Source organism: Telmatherina bonti, assembly GCF_933228915.1.
Source record: "Telmatherina bonti genome assembly, chromosome: 6".
Lineage (NCBI taxonomy): Eukaryota > Metazoa > Chordata > Actinopteri > Atheriniformes > Telmatherinidae > Telmatherina > Telmatherina bonti.
In genome coordinates, this window is record NC_136624.1 from 10,579,667 (window position 1) to 10,600,100 (window position 20,434).

The 20,434-nt window shown below is 39.5% G+C and overlaps 1 protein-coding gene across 3 annotated transcripts in view; it reads left to right on the forward strand.

The window, feature by feature from the left end:
• Window positions 1-20,434, forward strand: part of setd5 (SET domain containing 5) — a 42,537-nt gene that overhangs the window by 1,995 nt on the left and 20,108 nt on the right. For all 3 annotated transcript variants that reach the window (XM_079242742.1, XM_079242743.1, XM_079242744.1), the window contains exons 2-3: window positions 15,661-15,910; window positions 20,272-20,374. In XM_079242742.1, coding sequence (XP_079098868.1) covers window positions 15,840-15,910; window positions 20,272-20,374 — 174 coding nt within the window. In that variant the 5' untranslated portion in view covers window positions 15,661-15,839. The remainder of the gene's footprint in view (window positions 1-15,660; window positions 15,911-20,271; window positions 20,375-20,434) is intronic.

Here is a 20,434-nt window from a genome sequence, read left to right on the forward strand (position 1 = left end):
TAAAACTTAAAATCTGTAATCTAACTGTATTTACTGCTGCTACTGAGTGCTTGTTTCCATTGAGAGGCAAAGTTTTATTTTGTTTTGTTTTATGAGATCCACGTTTTGTCAGAGAACAAATGGCTGTCCCAAACGCCGCGTGAGTGGCTGAGCTGTTCTGAATTGCACCACGTATGCTCCTGGTGCGCGAGCTCACAGCATGCACACAGCAAACAGAGAGAAGATGTTGTTTTTACTCTTCAGGGGTTGCTTGTGTTGGGTTGTGGATGTGTGGCTGTCCTTCTGCCTTTTATCCGTATTGTTGATTAAATTGGACATAATTATTTTTTTTAGCACAAATGATTTTTTGATAAAACGCTTTAATTTTTGTTTCTCATATACACATATATATATATATATATATGTATGTATGTATGTATGTATGTATAGTTCTTTTTAAGTCCATGTTGACCTTGTTTAATGAGTATGGAGATGATAGAAAGTACTCTCTGCCCTGGTGTTCAGAGACCAACCAAGTGTTTGGCTTGTTCTTGGTGCCTATTGGAAACCTGTTCCCCATTTTCATTGGTTGGAACCCACATTCTCTGAATATGTTTCACATCTTTAAATAGATTGTGTGGGCCGCTGCTTGCAAACCTGGCCACTCAGAACTGTTGGAAACCTGAGCCCCCATCTGGCCCTCCCCCTGACCTGTACCTTCTTGTTATCTTGAACTAACACTGTTTTCAAACAGAAACAATGAAATAGACAATAGTGAGTTTGTAATGCAGTTAGCATTTTGGACCCCTGTGAGCACACAGCGGTGAGTCATCTTACCTCAACCTGCTGCTGAGAAAACTTCCCCTTTTTTTCTTCTTTTTTTCCCCCTGGTCCTTGGGGAATTTGCACACTTAGTGTCGCACATTGCATTTCAATTTATGGTTTGAACTGAAATGTCTGTAAAGCGTTTAATTTTAAACTGCTGAGGGCTGACTTGGTTGTGTTACCTCATTAGGGCCTTTTTTGTAGTAGCATTATTGATATTTTGAGGAACTATGTACTTCATGGGGGCCAAAGAAATATCTTAATGGAAAAATAAAAACATTCACGGACCCTGGTTGGATTTGGGGTTTGGGCTTGCTGTGAAAGGTGGATGGAATCAAAATCTGTATCATGATAAGGAAAGCTGTGCAGATGAGTGTGCGTGGACTTGCCTGCAGGATATACACCCTTCTATGGGCCTCTGAAACTTTGGAGATGGAGGAATGTGCAGATATGCAAGGTTAGCTTGGCCACATTTTTTTGCTAGGGAGGAAATAAAGGCTGTCCTGCTGGTTTAAAAACCAGGAAACGTAACTGTTGGTTCAAGTGCTGCTGATTACTGAGGCAGTATTTTGACTACAGGAAGCTTTTCCCCAAAACCTCGAGGCTTTTGGGGAGGGAGTGGGATTAATATTACCTAGTCTTAACTACAAGTAAACAAAACGTTCAAATTGAAATATTTATGCAGACTTCACACAATCTGAGCCGGGGTGGTCGAGTCAACCTAAGAAATAATGACGGGGACTGCCAACTGTGGCTAAAAAGCAGCACAACTTAAACCTACAATTGTTTAACAGCAGTTACATTTAGAGGACCAACTCCAACATGAATAAACTTTGGTCTTAATGTTTATTCAGTTGTGATGAGCTGGCACAGGTTTCTGATAAATCTGGAATACACTGTGTTTGGGGGATTAACCTTCTGTTTTTGTTGCCTCTGAATCAAGTTGTTGGCCCGTTTTCTGAAGAGTACTGGATTCTCTCATAGTGCCTTCATAAGGTCATAGGAAAATCTCCTGCGAGGACTTGGATCAGGGAAAACACACAGTGCTGTTAGCTTACCATTAGCATTCTGATGACGCTCAGTATCTTCACATCGAGGGCAGGTGTAGCTGTTCATATGGTAATAAGGTTTCATTTGTTTTGTGCTGATGTGACCTAGTCAACCGAGCCATTGTCAAAGATCCGCCTTTGTCCGGAGGCAATACGATTACATTCACTTATATCAGAGGCAGTTTGTATTTTTAAACAGATAAAACTGTGTTTAATCTGTACGTAGCGAGTGATATTAGGCCATATCTATGCAGAGGAACTGAATTTTAACACAGCATTTAGCTGAATATACAACAATGTAGAAGGAAAGACTGATATGAATTTAAACGTGTGTGTGTCATTAGGCCTGGGCGTCTCGTGGTGTGGATTGGTAGTAGACATGCCATATTTTGTTTTTGAAAACTCCTTCTGCTTGGTGTCTTTATGACTGACTTCCTACTGTTTTATGCTGTAGATCAGACGTGATCTTGGATATTAACCCTTAAAACTCTGCGGGATTGCTGGCGAATGCAACTGCGATCAATTATATTCAACAGTTTATTGGGAATGGTGATGTGGAACTCTGTGGGGTAAATTGTAATGGATGGCTTACCCGTTAGGTGAAGTTTTTCAGCCTTTCATATCCAGTCCAGGAGATTTACAATCCAGCCTAAGCATCAAGTGTTTATTCTGAGGCTCTATATGGTAAATGATAAATCCACAACTAATCCATATCATCACTATTATTTGTCACATTTTCATCATAAAGTTCACCATCACCTCTATGTTGCAAAACACCTCTCTTTCCACCTGGAAATGATCATGAACTCCCTTCCTGTAAGACATTTAAACGGTCATGGAGCTTAAATAGACCATCATATCCAATCAGTACCGGTCAAAGATAACAAGTGAGCAGTACGTTCTACGTTTGTCTGAGAAAAACAAAAAATAATGGTCCTTCATACCTGGAATAAAGCCAAGAAGATGGTTTTTGATAGGACCAAAAAGCTGCCTTGTTTGAGCTGAATTTGAGGATGGTAGGTATATTGTTTAATAACTATAAATGGCAAAGAAAACAGCAGAAAGAAAATGTGTTAATCGTTTCTGTCAAGTGTTTGTTTTAATGGCATTTTTTCCATTCTGAATGCCAAGATTAAATTCTAAAGTCTGTTTTTTTTATTTTGGTTGTTCTTTCTGGTGTTTTACATTTATATTTCCATAGTTTTAATCTCATAATGGGACACCTGAAAAATCCCTGCATATTGACTGGGTTTCAAAGTGTTGAGTTTCTGCATAGGGGAAAAAAAAGTTAACAAAAAAAGTTTGTGTTTTGTTTTTGTTTTTTTTATAGTTAAAAGTTCTGGACTTTATTTTTCCCCCTTTTAAAAGCTAAATTTCAGGTCCTTGTTGCGTGATAATTGGAGTTGCTTTCAATGGTTTCTCCTGCTGCATCTCATGCAGCTGCTGTGTGTTCTGTGGCTTTGCCGTCTTGCACAATGAGGTTAAAAACAGTCACAGTGACGCTGGCCTTGCTGCTGCCTTCCTATTGGTGGAGAAGCTCTGGATCGTCTCCAATGAGGTGAAGCGTTTCCTTAGCGCTGGAGAAGCGGTGTTGCAGAGGGCTGTGCTGGTTAATTCTGTTTTGTGCCGAGAAGCAATGCTTCTTGGGAAAATAATTGAGAAGGAGGGGGAGGCCAGGGAAAAAAAAGGAGACAGAAAGGAGAGGGTGAGGGAGGGAGACTGTGTATGTAATCATCCTCTCTCTCTCTTTTCTCCAGTCTTGTTTTATTACACCATCATGTTTTCTCTTTAATTTCCTTTTCTCTCTATCACTGCCTGTGTGGTACTTGAGTTAGCAAGCTGTAGGGAAAGAATCCACCAGAATCATGCAGAGTATTTGTCTTCTTACTTTTTGAACTGCAGGAAGCCATTTTAGTCTGACCACAGCAACACTCTCCTTTTCCCACTGATCCTCTTACTGTTTCACTTAATCAAGCTGCAGGGTAAAGAAACACGTTTGGCTAAGATTATAAAATCGATGTTTACATTTTTAAGTCTGTTTACTCAGAGGGTGTTTGAAGGCAGGGCTAGAGTAAATACAGAGGAGAGCGCAGGGAAAAGGAGGCATTTAAACATTTGAAATTGTTTTGTAATGCACATCACCAGTATTAGAAATGAGAAGGAGACAGAATGGATTACAGCAGGTTTCCCTGTCCAGAAGCATGTGCTGTCGTTTTGCTGCTATATACTTATGTTCATGTCAAGCTTTCCCATCATTGTGCTCATCTATTTCCAGTATTAATCCTCCTCATGTTGGAAGACTCAGAAAGGTACTTTAGTAGTTCAAAATGGCTGCCAAGCCTGGGTGTTAAGTCTGTCAATAACAACTTGCAGTCTTGTTCTGTCCACTGCAGATGTTGTTAGACCTGAAGCTTTCTCTGGTGAGACAGGCTTTATGCATCAGCTGCAAGTTCATTTTAACTGGAGGGATATCTTACATTAATAATATGTATTATTATTGTTGTTATTTTAACATATCCTAATGATAATTATGTTGATAATAAATTGATCATAATAAAATGATAACCAATAGAATAAAAATTGCTATTATAATAAATGAACAGTAATAAAAAGATAATAATATAATTATAAAAGTTCTGAATGATTAGACACTGATAAAAGAGCACAGACATTTAACTATTGATACGATTTTGAGGGGGAAAAAACACCACAGTAGCTCAAAAATACTGAATTATTTTAAGTATGATTTTTAATGCTTTTTTAATGTTCTAATTGATTCATAGTGAGTTTGCTCCTCAAATGTGGCCTGTTTGCAGTGTGACCTAAGTGGAACTGAAAGTAGGACAGAAAGCATCAACACACTGCTGCTGCATGCTCCGTTTTGTTGATTTCGGTTGTTTTTTTTACCCTTCAGCAGAGGAGCCTGAACAGCATCATTTGAACTGTGGTTGTCTCAGTATTTTTGCCCCTGAAACAGATGATCGATTTTTGTGTCGTACCAGCCATGAACCCCCCTTCTCTCTTTGTTCTCTATTGTGTCTCTGGTCCCACATTAATGCAGCCGAGTCCTGGTCCATTCAGGCAGTTGAATGTTATTTAGTTAATGGTTGGCCACAGTACCCTCCCAGCATAGCGACTGTCTCACTGAAACTGGAGTTTTTATGTACAAATGATAAACCTGAAAAGTATTTCATGTCATGGTGCCAGATGTTTCCATATTCCATCCAGTTTGTGTATTTGTGTCCGCCATTCACTGAGCTCACTGCAGATTTCTCTGAAAACAATCACTGCTGCTCAGAAAACGTCCTGTCAGGAGAAACTTTACATAAAGGACTATATGCATATATGCATACTAGGGCTGGGCGATTAATCGGATTTTAATCTCAACTACGATCTGGGTTTTCAACAATCATAAAAATAAAAAGGGTGTGATTATTTTTCTCTTTGCAGTTTCCTCTCCTGCTGGCTTCAGCTGCTAATCGAGCGTCTCTGGCATTGCAGCGCTGTGCTGTAAACTCCTCCCACAGCCACTTTGGTTTCATTCAGACACTGTTGCCAACTTGCCGACTTTCTCACTAAATCTGGAGACTTTTTTGTCAAAAGCGACTAGCGACAAATCTAGCAACTTTTACTGGAGTTATTAGAGACTTTTCTGATGTTTTGGCACATATTGTTCTGCAGTTACTGTAAGGAAAGAGCAGCGGGAGCCTCTCCCGTCCTAAAGCACTCCCAGGCGGCCAGTCTCAGTCGGCTCCGGCTGCAGGTCAATGTAGAATAACTGCAGTAGGTTGTGGAAGTTCACCTAAACATAGTTTATACCATTGTCAGTGACAACTGGCCGCATTATTTTCCTATACATAGTTCGGTGAGTTAAATCACTGTAATATCCCTCCGTTACAGGGCGTTACCATAGCAACGCGTTAATCAGCTGGTTCAGATCAACTGTCTTTTAATAGGTGAATGAGAGAAACGTGCTGTAGCCTTACAGTGGTTGGTTGGCATAAAACGTACATCGAGGCCAACGTAAAACAGTTCCTATATAAGCAGTAAAAGCAGATTAAACAACTCTGAACTGTCCATTAGACGGTTATAATGCGCGACATGGAGTCGAGAACACCACGACGCACAGCATTGTTTAAAAGTACTGGATAATTGTGTTAAATAATTGAGATCTCAATGTCAAAATAATCGTGATTATAATTTTTGTCATAATCGAGCAGCCCTAATGCATAAACAAACATGACTTTAGCTCTTCTTAAGTTCACATTTAAACTGTTTTCTGCTGTAACAGAATTTACGCCATTTCCTCTTCTGCAAATTAAACCTGGTTTATGACTTCATACATTTAATGGTATTTTGTCATATGTCTTCATTGTAATATAGAAATATAAAGTTAACTTTCAGTGGTTACCAGGCTTGTTTTTATTAAAGTTATTTATAATTGAGTGAAATTATCAGTCATATTCAATACTTTTACCTCAATGTCAAGTATATTTAATTGATAATCTTCTATAGTCTTCAAATACAGGTTTTGATTTTTTGCGTCATAATACAGACTGGTCTACAAGTAAACGGTCTGTTTGTGTATTAATATGTGAAAGCAGATAACCTTTCATTCAAAACTAGGCACAATGCATTACTAGTAGTAGGAACATAGGTGAACTATTAACGCCTGTTGACAAAGTTACACAATCTGTGCAGCCCATGATGGATGGATGAATATAAACCCAATTACACCAGACACGTTTTTACGGAATAATTTGCCATATTTATGTTTTAAACTGTATTTATCCAGTTGAACCAGAGTTTTTTTTCATACATGTACACATCTGAGCAGCATTGTTGTCAACGTCACATCAAAAATATTCAGCGCTGAATTACATCTCATGCATGAGCCACCAAACTCCAGAAAGTTGCAGACAGAGCCATTTCTCCGAGCGCATCTAGAGAGCTACAGAATGAAGGTGGTGTGTTTATCCAGCTTACTTTAAACACTTAAACTGTTAACAAACTACATGAAACATATTGTGAAAGTCGACTCTGCTTGTGAAATTCAACAGGTTAATTTCTCTTAATCTGTGGACTACTTGCTCCACCCATTCTACTTTTTTATTGAATATAGGAGCTCTGGGTTGTTTTCACTTGATGAAGATTAGCCAACGTCTCTTAAAATGAGAGACAGGTAGGTCCAGATGTGGATCTACCTGTCTGGTCTTTGAAACTGACCATTATAAGGGTTGCAGTTTGTTTAAACTTTTAACATAGGCTACTATTATTTCTTCAGTCATCACACAGTCCTCACTTCTCTCTCTGGGGAGCTGCATCTAGAAGCTTCAGTGTTGATTGGCTACTCAGCATGTGACAGCAAATCAGTAAGGGCTGTAGGCCGGACATTGTTACACAGCTGTGAGTGGTTACTTCAGGCAGAGATGGACAGCTGTGCAAGAGCCAAAGGAGAGCGTTTTAAAGTAAACTTATTTTATCGGCTGTTGGTGGAAAAAACAGCTGATGCTGATTATTAAAAAAATTGCCCAATATTGTCCCAATACCAACTTATAGGATGAAAAATATACATAAATGTAAGACAAGATATTAACATTGTTGAATGAATGCTTTTTAAAACTTAAACTTACAGCTTTAATTCTCAGACTCCTCACTGAAGAGTAAAATATACAGAATAATAAGAAACTTCAACCTTGTTTACAAGTACACTTAATGTACCTGTTAACAAAAGTGTAATTTTCTTCACAATACCTTGAGAACAGATTGATTAAATGGAACAAACAATCAAGATCGAATGAAAAGCATGTTTTTTGACATCATATTTTGAATATGCCTGAAGTCCACATAACATTTAAGACAGGAACCAGTTTCATTAAAATGTACTTGGCAACAGTCCTGTGAAGCTTTTGTGTGTCTGCATTTCCATTGTTTCTTGCATGAGTGAGTGATGGTTTGGTCTCCTTTAAACTGACTCTGGTCCACTTCCATGGATAATGTGGTTCTGTTTGGAGTCGCTTCATCACTGAACTCAGGTGAAGCATAGCTTCAAACTCCAAAATACGATCTTAGTATTCGGTAATTTTACCAGCACATGCTGCTTTTGACCACTACCATGGTGAAAGTGAGTCTTCAGTGTAAACAATGGGTCCAGCAGGTAGCTGCTGTAGGAAGAGGGGCTGCCCACTGCAGTGCCTGTTCAAAATGGTTCGAGATGGCTTATCTAAAACTGGCATTTAGGTATTGATACCCATATTAATATAATATCTAACTGAATACATTTTAGTTTCTTATCATCAATTTTCTTTGACTACAGTAGGAAAAACAAGGTTGTTGATGAAGCGCTGAAGTTGGTTCAGTGAAATGCATGCTAAAATCATCATTCATTCATAAATCATGCTTTTTTTTTTAGAAAGTTTGATTTGTTCTCTTTATTTCCTCTGGTATGAAACAAGCAAAACTCTTTTAGAATGAACACAAAATACCTCACCAGACTGTACACATGTTGGAAATTACACAGTTCAGCACTTGGATTGTTTTTAATTTTTTATTTTGTGAATTGCTAAACTTTTTTTTCTTTTTCTTTTCTTTTTTTTTCTTTTTTTTTTTTTCCTCTTCGACATTGAAAGCAATTGTTTCCTTTTTCTTATGACTGGCTCCCAAACTGTTTATCTGTTTTCATTTGTCTGGGACTTTTTTTTTGTTTTCAGCCATGTTGCAGGACATATTCCTTGCTCGACATTTGTTATTGTTTACCAACCATCCCATTTTGATTTGTTTTGGCTTTTTTCCCCATTTTTCAGGCTTTTTTTTAGCTGGAAATACTGGTTAGTGTTCAGAAACTGCTTGGTTTACAGGGTTGAATTCTGACAGATGTCGAGTCGGGAAGAGGCTTTTTCGGTGCGTTTGGGAGGTTACTTCTGGAAATGCTTGCCTGGTCAACATTAAACCTGGGAGGCTGTGCTGGACCTACCATGATGCATTCTTTTATGCATTTTTTTGCATTTTATTAAGCATTTACATTTCTGAGAGTTGGTCCACATTTCAACCGTTTTTGCCCAGTGAACCTTGAGATTATAGGAAACATTCGTAACGGTCAGATGATTAACTGTAATTGTGAGCAACTTCTCTGCCCACAGTTAGGGTGCATTTGGACCAGGGGTGCTACAAACATGCAGTTTTTTTCATGGATCCCTGCTCCAGCCCACTTCACAAAAGTAAATCGGTCATTGTACAGAATTTCATTGGTTGTTGGATCCATTTAATGTAAGCCAAATGTGTTGGAGCAGGAATGCATTGTTAACTTGTACTGTGAGCCTTGTATCAACTTTAGACACCCCTGATTTAGACAAAAATGAAAATGTTGTCTTGTTTTTGTTTGTTTATCTCTCAGCATTCATAATGCAGATAATGATGGTGGCTGCCTCCTTAGATACCATGCATCTTATCCATGTTTATGTCCAGCTGAAATCCTCAGCATGTACTGAGAGACAGACATGAGCAGCAACCTTCCCAACATGAACAGCCCTGCCTTGGCAAGTTATTTCCCACTGGATAATATGCTTGGAAACATGAGGCCAGGCTTGTTTTGGGTTGAAAGTGTTTTGGCCAAGTAGTTGTATTTATGCTTGTAATTTTATGAGATCTGACCTCTGTACTTTGAAATAAATTGTCTGTCCCTGTCTCCTACAATAGTAATTTTTTACACTGGATTTTAATTATTAAATCAATATTTACCACAAATTCCTCAACAGATTAAACAAATAGAAAATAGAAATGTTAGCATTCTTCAACAAGTGAATAGACAAACAAGGGCACACAAAAACCATTGATAAACTTGTCTAATGTGTAACCAAACCCACAAGCCAGTGAGCTAAATGAGCCAGTTCTAGTTCTACTTAGATCTACGGTAACGTACAGCCATTAGCTTAAATCTCAGATACATTAATGATCTAAGAGTTCTGCAGCTTTACTTATTTCTATACAAGCTCGCTTGTATCTGTAAACATTGACCTATTATGTCATTGAGTTGTCAACACAGTTATATTTGCATTGCTCAGAAGGGGCCATGATGGAATGGCGACAATGATTTGTTTTGGAAGATACAAATAATGGCGCTGTTAAGCCCAGACCTTATAAACATCTCTGATCTGACCAATCAGAAACTGCTACCAAGTTCTCATACTTTGTCATGTTGACCTAAAAAACAGTTTAAAAGGGAATGGCATTAAATCTAACAGATGTTGGTGTTCTTTGTATTTATTAACCCTTTCTGATAAGTATCTTTAGTAGTGTGTAATAAAATCTGCAGTGAGTCATGTCTTCTTTCTGGTCTCGTGTGCCTGATGTGTAAGCTTAGGCCAACAGATTTGCCTGCCCTTCATCTTTAATTTCCTCTTGCTGGAGCTCCGTGTAGCTCGACCAGCTGATATATTCATATCCTGCCTTATCGAGCCAGCATGTGTGCGGGGGCAGACTGTGGGGGCTGGTGCAATCTCACTGTACTTGAAGTGTTTGGTTTGGTCAGGCACAGGTGGACACTGCAACCATCGACGTGTTGTTTTAAACCTAATGTCTGTGCGCACAAAACCCTATTTGTTCTCTCTTTAGAGATATAAATGAAAAAAAAAACACATGGATGCAGGTGTATTCTGTGTTTTTGTTGAAGGAAAAAAAAAAACTGCATGCACAGGGTTCATTTAATTTCAGTGCTCTGTAAAGGTTTTGCTCATCCACCTTCATAGTTTATTTTATTTTAGAATCAAACTATTTCAGAAAAAATTAAACAGAGATCTCATAGGAAGCACAAGCTGAGACATGCCATGCTTTTTAAAATCCTTTACATTACTTAAAATAAACGGTCAGCTTAAACATGCTAAATGCCCTAAACTAGGAACAATTTTACGTTGGCCTCAACGTAGATTTTATGCTAAAAAGCCATTGTCAAGCTACAACACTTTTCTCTCATTCACCTGTAAAATGCCAGCTGATCTGAATCAGTTGATAAATGCGTTGCTATGGTGACGCCTGTAACGGAGTGATATTAGTGATTTAACTGGCTGAACTACCTGTCCGTATATAAGAAAATAGTGCACGCCAATTGTCATTAGAATTATTACTGACCACGGTATAACACACGTTTAGAGTGGCTTAAACAGCGCAGTGTGACTTTTTTTTTTTTTTTTTAAGCAACATGAATTATGCCCCGGGCTGCACGGTGGCGCAGTGGTTAGCACTGTGGCCTCACAGCAAGAAGGTCACTGGTTCTTTCTGTGTGGAGTTTGCATGTTCTCCCCATGTATGCGTGGGTTCTCTCCGGGTACTCCGGCTTCCTCCCACCGTCCAAAGACATGCATGTTAGGTTAATTGGTTACTCTAAATTGCCCCTAGGAGTGAGTGTGAGCGTGAGTGTGGTTGTTCGTCTCTCTGTGTGTGGCCCTGCGATGGACTGGCGAGCTGTCCAGGGTGTACCCTGCCTGTCGCCCAAAGCCGGCTGGGATAGGCTCCAGCTTCCCCGCGAATTGGAATAAGCGGTTCGGAAAATGAATGAATGAATGAATTATGCCCCCCTGGTTCTGATTCATAGACTGTATATAAAAGATGGACATAGCTTCTGTGACGTCACTCATAGGTTGATGAAGAGCTGAATTGAAGCTCAGTGGGCGGTTCCTACCATCACCATCTTGGCAGCATCACGTGTGTCGTCTCTCCTGGAAAATACAAAAATTGGCAAAATGGTGGAACTTAGACGGGGGCTGGTAACCTAACTCTACAACCTACCTGTAGCTAATAGCTAATCGAGCTAACAGGAGCTAACCAAGTAACGTAGGTAATAAGGCTAAAGTCACGTTGATAAGCGGCTAAAAACCGCGGTGGTTCTGTTCTTCTTATTGAAGCGGGAGATTGGTTACCTGTCAATCAAAGGGACACGCCCCTAAATATGCCGAACTTTGAGATTCAATTACTTTTAAACGGGCGAGTTAGAAAAAAAATTCACTCCCCCCCCCCCCCCCCACCACCACAGTCTGACCTATTAAACCGAAAATGGATTCTTGAACCAAGCTGTAAACATGTTTATTTCTGCCGTGAAGTTGGTATTTTTAACATGGGAGTTTATGCGGATTTGCTCTGTTTTGCAGCCCCTAGTGGATGAAGAGGGAACTGCAGTTTTATGGACTTCCACATAGGCTTCACTGTTAACCGCTGGAGGTTGCTGCTTGTTCTTACACTGATCTCCAGATACCCATCATGAACTAAAAAACATGACAATATCACAAAGCACATGAATGTTAAATGTGACAAGGTGGACTCTCCTTTTGTCCATCCATTTGGATACCCAAACTTAGTCAAAGTGTGCTAAATGGTTTGTTGTTTAACCTCTTAATGGGGGAACCTGATTTAAAATGACTTGTTAGAGTCGTAGTTACCCAGTTAGCAGTGTTGGGTTTTTTTTTTAGGATCATGTGTTTTGAATGATTTAAGTTATTACAAATTCTGTTTTGGAAAAAAAGCCTTGAAAATTATGTCATTAGGGTTTCTCATTTTAAAAACGTCAGAATAATTCACATCAAAGTACTTTACTTTTTACATACATAAGATAGTACATCCAGCGGTGTGATACCAGGTAAGTTGGGCCAGAAGGAGTGAAGAATTATAGTTGAAGTGTGAGGTCCTCTGGATGTATCATTTTAGCCAAATTTCTTTAATTTTAACAGCTCTTTTTAACATATTTAGACTTTTCTTCAGAGTGGCTCAAAAAAGCTTCAGTTTGTATGTATCAATCAGCTGACATACACCGATCCATGACGCATTGCATACAGCTAACAAAATCCTTCAAAGATTTTTTCAAACTTCAAAATACTAAACCACTGGATTTCAGACCAGCTTCTTATGTAATGACACAACTGTACAGGATGCTGACAGTTTGCTCGGGCTTTAAATTTAATCATTTGTTTGCTGTACTGAAAGCAGGAACTTAACTCGTCATTGTCAGTAGAGCAGTTGTCTTTCAGACACTTTGTGTAGAAACATAATTTGACTACATATGATCCCCACAGCTCACTCTGACTCTGTGAGTGCGATGTGATCCGGACAGCAACATCAGAAACTATATGAACTGATAAAGATGGTTGGCTCTATATCTGTAGACCTGTTTGTGCAGCGTGAACATGATGGAGCAGTCTGCACAACCTTTACACAACACGTGGTTGTACACAAAGGGGTCTCCTTTGTTCTGGATCTTATTTGCATGCCCTTCCTCTTCGGATTTGTCTCCAAAATGGCCTCTGTCCCAGCCAAGTGAAGGAAGACTGAGACGGTGGGTAATTTGAGCCTTGTATTCATGACTGGAAGAGCGAATAGGGAAGGGTGGGGAGGGGGGGAGTAAAGGAAAAAAGGCTTTCCTTCTTTGTATGGAATTTACCTTCTTAGTTTTCCATGTCCTCCTTTTGGAAGAGTGACTCCCTTTTTGAGTAAGAGAGGAGCTTGGGGTTATTTTTGGGACTCTGTAATCTTCTGCAGGGACTTTTAGCAGCAAGTGGTTTTTGATAAGGCTACAAGCAGAGCTCCGTCTGTTCACCCTAAACCGTCTGAATACGGGAATTACCCTTTACCTGCTTCATATAAGGGACAGTAGTACTACCTCATTGTAACCTTATGTTGTTGTTTTTTAACTTTGGACCACATTTAGCTGCCTTTTCTAACTAGACGTTGTAGATCCCAAAAGATGACCCCAACAGAATCCTTAAAGGAAGTGGGTAAAGGGCTCTGTATCAACACTTGATTCAGTTCACAACTTTTTATTTAAGTTCAGTGTGCTTCAATATCAATTCATTAACAGATATTTAAGATTTCTCACAGTATGTACTTGGTGAAGCAGCTTCCTGTCATTTTGAATTGGCCTTTGTTGAACATAGTAGTGTCTGCAGTCTTAAATATAGTTGCAAATTTGGAAGCTAATAAACTTCAAAATATATCCCTAATTTATGCTCCCACCCTGAAAACTCAAAGCCTTTTTTGTTGTTTTTGTCTCTTCTTCATACAGAAATGCCAAATAAAATATTTAGTTAGATATTAGTTTAACGCAGATATTGATACTTAAATGCAACATTTGCATGCTAATGATGTGGCTGGTCTTTGCTCCCCTCGCCACAGTTTAGCGTTGTCTTATTAAGCAACGCGCTTGTATTTTCCACTGCAGACTGCAGCTGAACGAGTTAATAAAGCTTTAAAATAATGCATTTAACAATACTGTCACTATACAAGTTTAGATTTTAGTTTTGTGCTGTTCTGACTTTGATTTGTTATAATTTTATTACTATATTCGTAGTATTGAAAATAGTATGAAGTATCAAGCGCCATACTGAGTATTGGTATGTAGTTTGAAAGTTTAGTATTGTGACAACCCATTTATGTTTTCAGGACAGCCTCAGTTGTCAGATTTTCAGGCCAAAATAATGTCAAATTAATGTATTAAAAGATGTAGCACCATTAAAGTAAACCAAAACAACAAAACAGAATTTATTACTTGGCTTTCAGGAGAAAAAGTATTGGAATTGAAACAAATGCATAACAGAAACTGCTTACATATTTACACATTTCCAGTTGTTTTTTGTTTGGTAGGTAAACAGTGACATAAATAACCAATCTTACAAAACCAACTACTTCTGAGATATAATGAATATTGGTGTTATGATTGTGAGGTTATAATAAAGAGTCAGAATAAAGGCTTAATCTCCTGGATAGGATATAAATACTTGTTTTTCTTTCTTTTTTGAAAGTGTTTGGATGAAAAACTGTTTCTGAAAAAAAAAAACTTATAAAATTCTGTTTGTGTTTGTCACCTCTCTTGTTGCTACAGTGTGTGTTTAAAACAAGGTTGACATTCAGTGTTGGGCGGTGAGGACAAACAGATTGACCTTGACATTACTGGAAGTCCTCAGTCGGTCTGTGGTTTCCGTGGAGCTGAAGCTCTTTTAGTATCCAGGGGACCCCTACAGAAATGTCATGCATCCTGCGGCTGGTCTTTTCTTTTTAAAGCGTAAGAAGAACTGGATGTTGTGGTGCCTCTGATCAGTACTGTGTGTGTGTGTGTGTGAGCACTTGTTTGTCCAGAGGATGACCTCAATGAAAGGCAAATGTTCTCCCTTACATGTGAACAAAACTCAGAAAGCTTCCGTATCTTTACGAGGTCTCTGCCTGAAGCCCTGCTTCTGTCCAATCAGGAGGAAAGACAAGGAAAAGGGAGAGCAGAGTGTGGGTTAGTGTTTCAGCACAGGGTGCTCACATGACGGGAGGGCGGGGCCTCATCGAGGATGACTCATCCTTCTGGGTATGTAGGAGGAAGATGCCCCCTATTGGCTCTGCTACCCACTGCAGCAGGGCTGTAAAACCGTCCTTGTTTTTCTGCTCTTTGACACCCCCCATCACCTGACACACCTTGTGGATCAGAAACTGGTACAGGCCACGGTGTTCATATCTAGCTGCTCTCTTAGAACCAGGAAGGAGGAAGCGTGTGTGTGTGTGTGTGTGTGTGTGTGTGTGCTCCCTTGTAAACATGACTCAGCAGAATTGGCTGTTGCGATGTGTAAGGAGTGGTTTCCGGCATCATGTTGTGTTATGAGGTCATGAGAACTTTCTGTCAGGAGTTCAGGTGAAAGCAGCGGCTGTGGAAGTGTCTTCCTGTTTTTGATAACTTTCTCTTACACACCCATCCTTGAAGAATCAAATCTCTAAATGTGTTATTTATGCTTTTATTTGCTTAGTTTGTGTAAACAGGCTGACTTTGTGTTTCCTTTCTCCACCTCAGGTCCCTGATGACCGTGAGCCGTGGGCGACGGCTCGGCGGTGCCCCACCTCTGGAGTGGTCTGTTTCTGTAGTTTGGACCGTGTGATTCCTCTTCCCCCCCCCGTCCCATCCTGTTCCTCCTCTCCCCCTCCCCCTTCTTCCCCTTGTCCCCCCTCCCATGCGTCGCTGTGCTGGACGTCATGAGCATAGTAATCACGCTGGGAGTCACCACACCTGAAACGTCTTACTCCGATATGGCTGCTGGATCAGAGTAAGTTGAACTGAGGTCAAATTCTGTCAAAGGTGAACACTCGATCATCAAAACCACCTGAGTACTGCGTCCCACCACATAAGCAGAGAAACCTGAGGAAAAGAAACTATTAAAAAGGTTTCTGACTCAGCCGCAGGAAATGTCTAAAGTGACAGAGGCAAGCTGTCCAGAGACAGGCGGTGATGAAACCACAGCGTCTGGTTGCACTCAGAGAACTAAAATAACATCATTCACAACATCTTCTAGCAGTATGAATGAAGAGCTGTGGATGGAGTTTACAGCAGTGCTGGGTGCCATACTGGTTAGGGCCAGGTGATATCTTGAGTTGTTAAATCATAAAGATCATTTTGAAGGCAATGCATTATTAGACAGTGTTGTTTATATAGTATATTTACATGTTGTGTAAGAAGAATTACACTCAAGTTACCTATTTCTCCTTTTTCTTCATGGTTTCACCTGTCTCATTGAGTCAGCACGAAACCCATTCCCTTTTCCCAGTGTACACTCCTGCAGCACAAGCATGGAGACAGAAAGTAGAGCCATGTTGCTAGGGTCCTGTGATTTATGCAGAAATGTGGATTTAGGTGTTCTACAGAAATCCTCCTGGCATTTTTTTTGTTACAGTGCAGCCACAAAAACACAAAGATATAGTGTTTATTCTGAGACTATATATGGCAGGAGTGTCCCGCTCTGATCCTCAAGGGCCACAATCCTGCAGTTCTCCCCGGTCCAACACACCTGATTAAAATTAATTGGCTCTATTCAACAGCTTGTTCAGTTTCGTCCAAGCATGTTGACACATCGATCTGATTCAGGCGGATTCAGGTGTGCTCCAGCAGGAAAGATCCAGAACCTGCAAGACAGCGGCCCTCGAGGACCAACTTTGGACACCATTGCTATATGGTAAATTCACAATAAGTGATCTGTTTATCACATTTTTATTATTAAAAAAAAAAAAAAAAAAAAAAGAAATCACTACCAGCGTTATATTGCTAATAGACTTCTGTTTTGGAAATGCTAATGATGTCATGTCCTGCCAAGCCTTTCACCAATCAAAGAGCTTAAATTAACAGCAATATCCAATCAGGAGCAGTCAAAGATCAACAAGCAAGAAGAAAGTTACATATTTGCCTAAGAGCAATAAAAGGTCCTATATGGCTTGAATAAAGCCAAAAGGGTGTTTTTGATGCACAGTGGTACCAAAAAAAAGCCGAGTTGGCTTTGTAAGGATGAATAATAACATATATAACTGTAAATAACACTAAAAAAGAACAACTGGAGGAAAAAATGTAGATATATAAAAAGTCTCTGTTGTGTGATTGTTTTAATTCCAGTATAGAAACAAACGCACAACACAGACTGCACATATGCATGCTTTAACTTCCTGTTATTGATTCTGACCAAGTGTGAAATGTACCAACGAAACGAGGTGCTAACCACGTGTTTTTCACCTTGATTATCTAATCTCTATACAGCAAAGCCGGTTATCCTGCAATAACCAGTTACAGCAGGTGGTAAACTGGAAAAAAGGACTACTTCCCGAAACAGAAAAACGAGGAGAGATTTTATGAGTTTATGTTTTCAAAGTTGATCATTTTGTACAAGAAGTTTTTCCACATAAGGCCTCAAGTGTCAGGTAGTGTTAGGAAGCCTTGCCAGACTCGGATAAGTTGCTGCTTTCTGCTGTAAACATGCTTACATGACTGAGCTCAGCAGGAATGCAGTTGGCCTCCATCCCATCCGTTCCTGTTCACAACCCTCTTTATTTCTCTCCACTCCTTTTGTTGTGTGGATTGATTCTTGTACGAGAAAACATTGTCGCTGCAGCGATGTGCAGATCCTCAGATGTGAAGGAACTATGATTGTTTTGGCATTTAGGATTGCTGGAGGATGTAATTCTGGCCCAGATCAGACATGGTGGTTCAGACGCTGACCAGACCTTAACGCTGACCAGACCTTAACGACAGAGCAGAGCGGTTGCATAACATCATGGACCCCACATTCCTTGTTTTTTTTTCCCTCACTCTGACGAGCAACTTCAGATTCTTGCTGCCATCTAGTGACAGAAGTCTTTTATTTCATCTATTTGTTTTCACAGCAGATGAGCAACATGGAAAATACTGTTTTATTTGATGATACACTTTGTTGTTATGTATATATGTTTACACCCATCGTCCACTTTGTCACGTCCACCTTCTATCACCAGGTTGATCCTGCTTTTACTCCAGAACTGCCTTAATTCTTGTCATAGATTCAACAAGGTGTTGGAAACATTCCTCAGAGTTTTCGCTCCAAATAGACATGAAGCATCAGAAAGTTACGTAGATTTGTTGGCTGGACATCCATGAGAATCTCCTGGGTAACCACATCCCAAAGCCTTGGCCTGAAGCGTTGATCCAAGACAGGATGGATTCATGCTTTCATGTTGTTTTTAACATATGCTGATCCTACCATGTGAATGTGGAGCTGAAACGAGGAATAATCAGCCCAGGAAACATTTTTCCATCTTTTATTGTCCAGTTCTGGTGAGTTTCCTGTTCTTCTCTGACTGGAGTGGAAGCAGGTGTGGTCTTCTGCTGCTGGGTTGGACGTGTTGTGTGTTCAGGGATGATATTCTGCATATCTTGGTTGGAACCAGTGCTCATTTGACTTCCTGTTGCCGTTCTATAATCTCCAACCAGTCTGTCCGTTCTCTTCTAACCTCTGACATCTACAAAACATTTTTTGGTTGAGACAACTACTGCTTGCTGGATATTTTCAGCAATCTTTTTTTTTTCTTCTTTTTTTTTCACTATAAAGTGTGTTTACAAATACACATATTCAATGCTTTAGTATCAATATGGCTCTACAATGCTGCCAGAATCATGCAAAAAACTGAGAAGAAGACATGGAGTAGTGCAGATGCAAACCACAGACAATAAAGATGCAGAAGAAGAGGAGGGACATCTGCACTAATGCTCCCTCACAGACCCTTTTCTACTTCTGGAGTTTCTGCCAAACCAGAGCCTGTTTACACCAGTTTAACCAGAACCAAAGTGGAAGAACTTTACTCCACAGAAGTTAACGAGATTTTAGATTTAGTCCTCAAAGTGTGTGGTGTTCAGGCTCCTTTATAACCTAGAGCGTCTCAAAAATCCCCAATAGGCTATCTTCAGAACGAATGAATGAATGAATGTCAACATTGTGGGATGACAGCAGGAGCTTATATGAAGTCAAGTGGAGGCGGTTCTTTCGCTGTTTCTTCAGGTGCAGCTGCTGTAGTGGTTGTAACTGTAAAGATGGGCATGTGATACTATGTCCAGATCCACTGCTGTCTTTTTTTCTATTGTGGTATTCATCCATCACTTTCTGAAGCTTGTTGATCATTTGATTCACCATTTGTTGTTAATGTTTTTTTGTTTTTTTTTACTTTATTTAAAAACCGCATGTACTAGAGCACTTTTGTGGACATTGTCAACCAGTGTTGTGTTAGAGGTTCTGGTTGGTTTAGGTAGTATGAGAGATCATCTTATTGGTTTACATTCTGATAGAAATGGTTGGTGTTTGCACTGCTATTCACATTGGGAACCAATTTTTTAGAAGAGCAGCGGTTTCACACTCCAGAAGCGCCGGTTCCATGTGGACGAAACGTTACAACAAGTAACACCTGTAGCTGAATCACCTGAACTCGTCCATGTGTGGTTAATAGCTCAGAACAGCAAACCATGCCATGTTCAGACGCTTAAATCTTCTTTCTTCCTCATTCTGATGCACAGTCTTAACTAAAGCAGGTTGTCTTAACCATGTCTACGTGACAAAATACTAGGGGTGGGAAATTTGAATCGAAAAATCGAAAGTCTGGATTTTTTTTTTGCTTCACAATTTTAAAAAACCTTTTTTTTCTTTTCTTTTTTTTTTCTTTTTTCCAAATAAATAAAAATAATCCAGTATAAAAATTGTAATTTTTATTGATCTATTAACTTTTCTTCTCGGGCATTATAGCAACAGACTGATGGTGTGGCTACTGTGTTGTTTTTTCCTGATTGAAATCAAGGAAAATGAAGAGGAAAAAAAAGTTGAATACATTTATTTTGTTTTTAATGTACAAAAGTCAGCAATATAAAAGAATTGTGAGAATCACAATTTAAATCGAATCGGCACCCAAAAAATCTGAATCTCATCGAATCTGCACAAAAGCATATCATCACAGTTCTACTAAATACAATTAGATACTGTTGTGCAATTGGCTGATTAGATTTTTATGTGATCAGCAGTTCAACATGTGGTCCTGATGAAGTGGACTGTGGGTTCATTTAGTTCATATGTAAACACACACATGGTTAAAATCAAGAGTAATGAGTGTATGATGTGCTTTTTTTCAGCCCTGAGTCAGTTGAAGCGAGTCCTGCAGTGAATGAAAAAAACTACAACAACCAGAGCTGTGGGAGTGCACAGAATCATGGGTATCGGGGACTACCATATGCTGTGAGTTCATTTTTCTAATAATCCTCAATTCTGATCTGTATGATATGAAGATATTGTTAC